Below are 4,430 nucleotides of genomic sequence, written 5' to 3'. Positions count from 1 at the left end.
TACACACAGCAATGCAATGAGTGGTGTGGAATGTGAAGGTTTATGTGCACAAACATGACTTCTAAAATGCCTAGTAAATGCACCACTGCTTATGGCACTATCGTTTAGCCAATGGAGGCCTTCACACGTATCATGTGCTGTCATTCACATTACTTGCATGTATGAGTTTTATTACTTGGATTTTTTCTATATCATACCACAGTTGACACCTGTCCACGAGGGAAGCAGCCAGGCCCACCCATTGAGGAAGAGGAGCATGATGATCCCGAGAGGGAGGGTCCTCAACTGGGTGTGGAAGAGCAAGAAGGTACATTACCTGACGAAGCAGCCATTTCTGGGTTACTGCACATTAAACGCATTAAGCAGTCACGTGCACAGGGGTTCAAAAACATAATATGTGTCTTAGCAAGCAGATGTGGAATTGAAACGGGCAGCGTGGAAAATCATGCATTGCAAATGCTGCTTCTCATGCATTCCTTCACTGAGCAAGGGAGAGTTGGTGAGGGGGTGAGGAAGGCATTAAGTAATGCATGCAGGAGGAAGGGAGGGAGTGTCAGAAGGTTGGCAGCTACGGAGCTTGCAGGTGGAGGCAGGAAGTTAGCCGGAGAGGGCGCTAAGCAGGAATGCATATATACGCATGCAGATGAGTATTGCCGTTTCTCCAGCATTAAATGATTATTGTTGCAAATCTTAGGTGGCAGTAGCCCAGAAGTTGTGGAGGAGGAGGAGGAAGCTGTGGAGCCTGCAGCAGCAGAGGCCGAAGAGGAAGCAGGTGGGTTCGCCAGAGCACGGATAGGAGCTGCAGATAGAAATCAATAGGCATGGCGTGCAAGGTTTAAATAAAAATGAAGTTCAGTACATTGCAACCCTTTAAACCGCCCTGTTAGATGATTACACGTGTACACTGCCTGCTACAATACTAATGGTCCTCTCGGGGCACTGCGCAATCACATTGTTACACAATGCATCGCATGCCTAAAATTTTCTAATATGCATGGTGTGCTTGCATTTCAGGGCCGTTGGGAGGGGCAGCGGTGGCGGAGCCTGTGGCTGTTGCCCCCCCAGAGACACCACTAGAAGCCTTCGCACGGCTAGAGGCCCTCTGTCGGTCTACATGTGAGTGCTCAGTATTTTGCATGATGGATAGTTCTTGTGAGTGAATGTGTGATTGAGTGCTCTGCGTGCATTACTGAGGATGTTGCACTTACTTGCTTTTTTTCTAAATTACAGTCAGCGCCTTTACCCGCAGAATTGACGCCATTGAGCGACGGTTGCGTTGGATGGAACGCCGGAATGAAAGGGGGGGGGTTGGGGAATAATTTGTTAATGTTAATCGTTTGTTGTAATAAATTAATGTTATTGTTAAAATCTTAAGATACTGTTTTTCTTTATGTAAGCACCAAAGTGGGACCTGTGCAAAACATAGCTTTATTACAAGTGCGTTAACCTGAGAAGAACACAACATCAGCTGTACAGCTGTTGTATATTAATAGTTAAGATGGGAACACCCTGGCTGTGCAGGTATAACCAATGAAATAGCATCATCAATAACAGCATGCACAACAAGTAAACAATGCCTGCAACTCACTGCCTCCCTTGATGGGCATTGATTCTGGTACCCATAAAGTGGCAGTGCTGAAAAACGCAGCAAAATAAATAGGCAGAGCAGCAGGACCTGCATCTGTCATAGTTAGTATTGCACGTGTGAAGTAGCCAACCAATATTTAAAGGGAGTTATCATCAGATATCCCAAAGGAAATGGTTTTAGGGCTCAAAATACACCCTCTGCTTCCCTGTGCAAGATCTTTTCTTGCCCCTACGGGAAGCCACCACACTGCCACTTGAGCAGGGTGCAGGACACAGGAGGCTCTGATTCTCAGGCATAGAGTCTTCTGCCAAAACCGGGTAAGCTACATCTGAAGGCAGTGCTCCCCGAGTATTGCTGCAGTCACAGTTGAGGTGTAGCTGCCTATGTGTGACAGATGGTGGAGATGTTGCAGTGGCTGGTACCTCACCTACCCTTGCCTGTGTCCTACCTTCCCTAATAATTTGGGCAATAGTGCCTAGCATATCCACAGCTGCCCTCATAACATCCACAGTCTCCTTTGTGGCCTCTTTCAAAGCCTCTTTCAAAGCCTGCCTGTCACGCTCCCCCTCCCCCTCTAATAAAAAGAACCTGCGGTCTTCATTGGATAGCAATCGGTCAAAGCGCTGCATGGTGTCAGCATGATCCAGACGGCTTTGACTCATCATCTTTTCAGCTACATTATTCAGCATGGCAACCCTTCGTTGATGTTGAACTTCGCTCTGTAGACTCTCGTCCTTTCTTTGCTGTGCTGATGATACCGGCAGCTGCTCTGCTGAAGCATCTCAAAGCAGAAGGATGGAAAGATTACATTGCCTGAAGAACTGTGGCAATATACTCCATGTTTGAGTAAATATACAGGTTCCCATTACTGACATGCACTACTCTACTGCAGCTATTGGCATCACTGCTGTAGATTAAGCAGAAAGCCCACGAACATACCTCCTTCCTCTCCTTCCTGTTCCGAGAGGACAGCATCTCCAGGTTCTCCCCTTTGGATACTGCACCCTTCTTCCTCCTCAACGTCATCTGAAATTGATACATGACTCATTCCTCAACCTGCTTAGTGGTGCAAAGCCCATGCTTACTTTAAAATACTTTCATGTAACATCTCTTCAGGAGCAGTTCTGCTCATACATGAAGCAGTAAACGCAGGGTCAAGGGTTCAGCAATTGTAACCTGGGCAATGATTCTAAGTTCCACTGAAAGCTTTCATATTCCACTTAACAGTTCTCCAAAGCACTGCAGGCCGCACTTACCATGCAATGACTCCTCAGCTGGATGTTCAGCAGTAAAATCCTGGTCCTGGTCCTGGTCCTGTAATGCATTGCTTGGGTTCACGCTGCTTGAGCCTATAGTAATGTTGAAAAATCAACACTATTGTGCTAGCTCAGGAGGGTAGACAGAAGGCAGAGAAGTGATGCGAGTATAATAAGTGCAGCGAGTATAGTAAGGCAAACAACCACGTTTCCCTTCATTAAGGTGTCCCCCATCCGCATCGCATGGGATCTTCCAGTCACACGTTGGATACCGGTGCATGGCTCCCTATCACCGGCCAACCCACAGCAACCACTCTAGGTGTTAAGGTTGGAGTACATGACTAAGGAATCCCTTACGTGGGTTTCCTTACGTTTTTTAATTTTGTAATTTCGAAGTATCGCTATTACGCAAGAAAAGAAAAGTTTAAAAAAGATTATACATGACTAAGGAATCCCTTACGTGGGTTTCTTTATGTGTAAGAAAGGAGCCTAAATCATAAGCAGTACATGGCAGGGAGCACTGCATGGCCTGGATACTCACCAAGAGGTGATTCAGTGGTGTGCGTCCCGAGATCAGCAGTGTTAATTGTTTGGAGGTCCGCGGAAGAGATGTTCTCTGATCCTTGAATCGGCATGTTTTCCTTGTTTGCCTTGTAAAACTGCACCTTCTAGCTTCTCTTGATGACTGGGGGACGCATGGACTTATCTTTCCTAAGGATGCGGTCCAGCACATCATAGTGAGCGCAGTAAACTGGGGATCTTCCAGTCTGCTCATTGTGGCTAACGCATCTCCGGTAGTCCCCACGCAAGCCCTTAGTCTTAGTGTGGCACTCATGCGCCGACCTCTTGTGTCCCATGGCATGCATTGCCCTAGATATTTCCTCGTAGACATAGATGTTTTTGTGGCTAGCGGCCAGCACCTTCTGGATCTTATCCTCAGTCCAAATGGACAGCAAGGCTTCTGTTTCGCTCTCACGCCACGAAACACCACGAGCCCCGATCGGCTTGCTGCTGGATGCCATTGCACATAGCTGCTGTGCAGTGGTGGAGGCAGTAAGCTGTTCAATGGCGCCCAGCAATACCGGTCCCTTCTTCCTCCCAGTATTCTGTTCGGCTCATGCAAATTGTGATGATTGCTGCTACTCGCCTCATGATTTGTCACTCCCATTGGAAGCCTCCCAGCATTGGCTAATTAACAGTGATGTGGGCAATTCCCTAATCCTCGTACAGCAGTCGCAATTCTTGCGAGACCCTCCCCATAAGATTCTCGTGAGACCCCCCCCAGGGATCGACCCTGATGTATATTGCAGAATTTATATGACGAGATTTCATTGTTGCGAAATAACGCAACTAAGCCGAAGTTAAAAAAAAAGGGGGGTTATCTCTCTTACATGGAAAACAACAAAAACTGCTTTTTGGTGTAAAAAAATGGTTTTGGCTTTTACTCAGCGTAAGCTCTAGGAAAACTACAGGAGCTATGAATTAGCAATTGAGGCTATTCAACATTCAAAGAAATATGACGGGTTTTTTTTTTATTTCGAAGTATCGCTATTACACAAGAAATGAGAAGTTTAAAAAAAATGGCT

The 4,430-nt window shown here is 46.5% G+C and overlaps 1 protein-coding gene across 1 annotated transcript; it reads right to left on the bottom strand.

Annotated features, from left to right (window-relative positions):
* Positions 1 to 1,409: 1,409 nt before the first annotated feature.
* Positions 1,410 to 3,479, bottom strand: LOC132574463 (uncharacterized). Its single transcript, XM_060242852.1, has 4 exons — positions 3,386 to 3,479; positions 2,845 to 2,937; positions 2,528 to 2,614; positions 1,410 to 2,369 (listed from the first exon to the last, which is right to left on the bottom strand). Exons 1-4 carry the CDS (start codon positions 3,477 to 3,479, stop codon positions 1,765 to 1,767), a joined length of 879 nt encoding a protein of 292 aa, XP_060098835.1. The 3' UTR covers positions 1,410 to 1,764.
* Between the last annotated feature and the right edge of the window lie 951 nt (positions 3,480 to 4,430).

This window comes from Heteronotia binoei, chromosome 1 (genome assembly GCF_032191835.1).
Source record: "Heteronotia binoei isolate CCM8104 ecotype False Entrance Well chromosome 1, APGP_CSIRO_Hbin_v1, whole genome shotgun sequence".
Lineage (NCBI taxonomy): Eukaryota > Metazoa > Chordata > Lepidosauria > Squamata > Gekkonidae > Heteronotia > Heteronotia binoei.
This window is presented reverse-complemented; position numbering and strand designations above follow the sequence as displayed.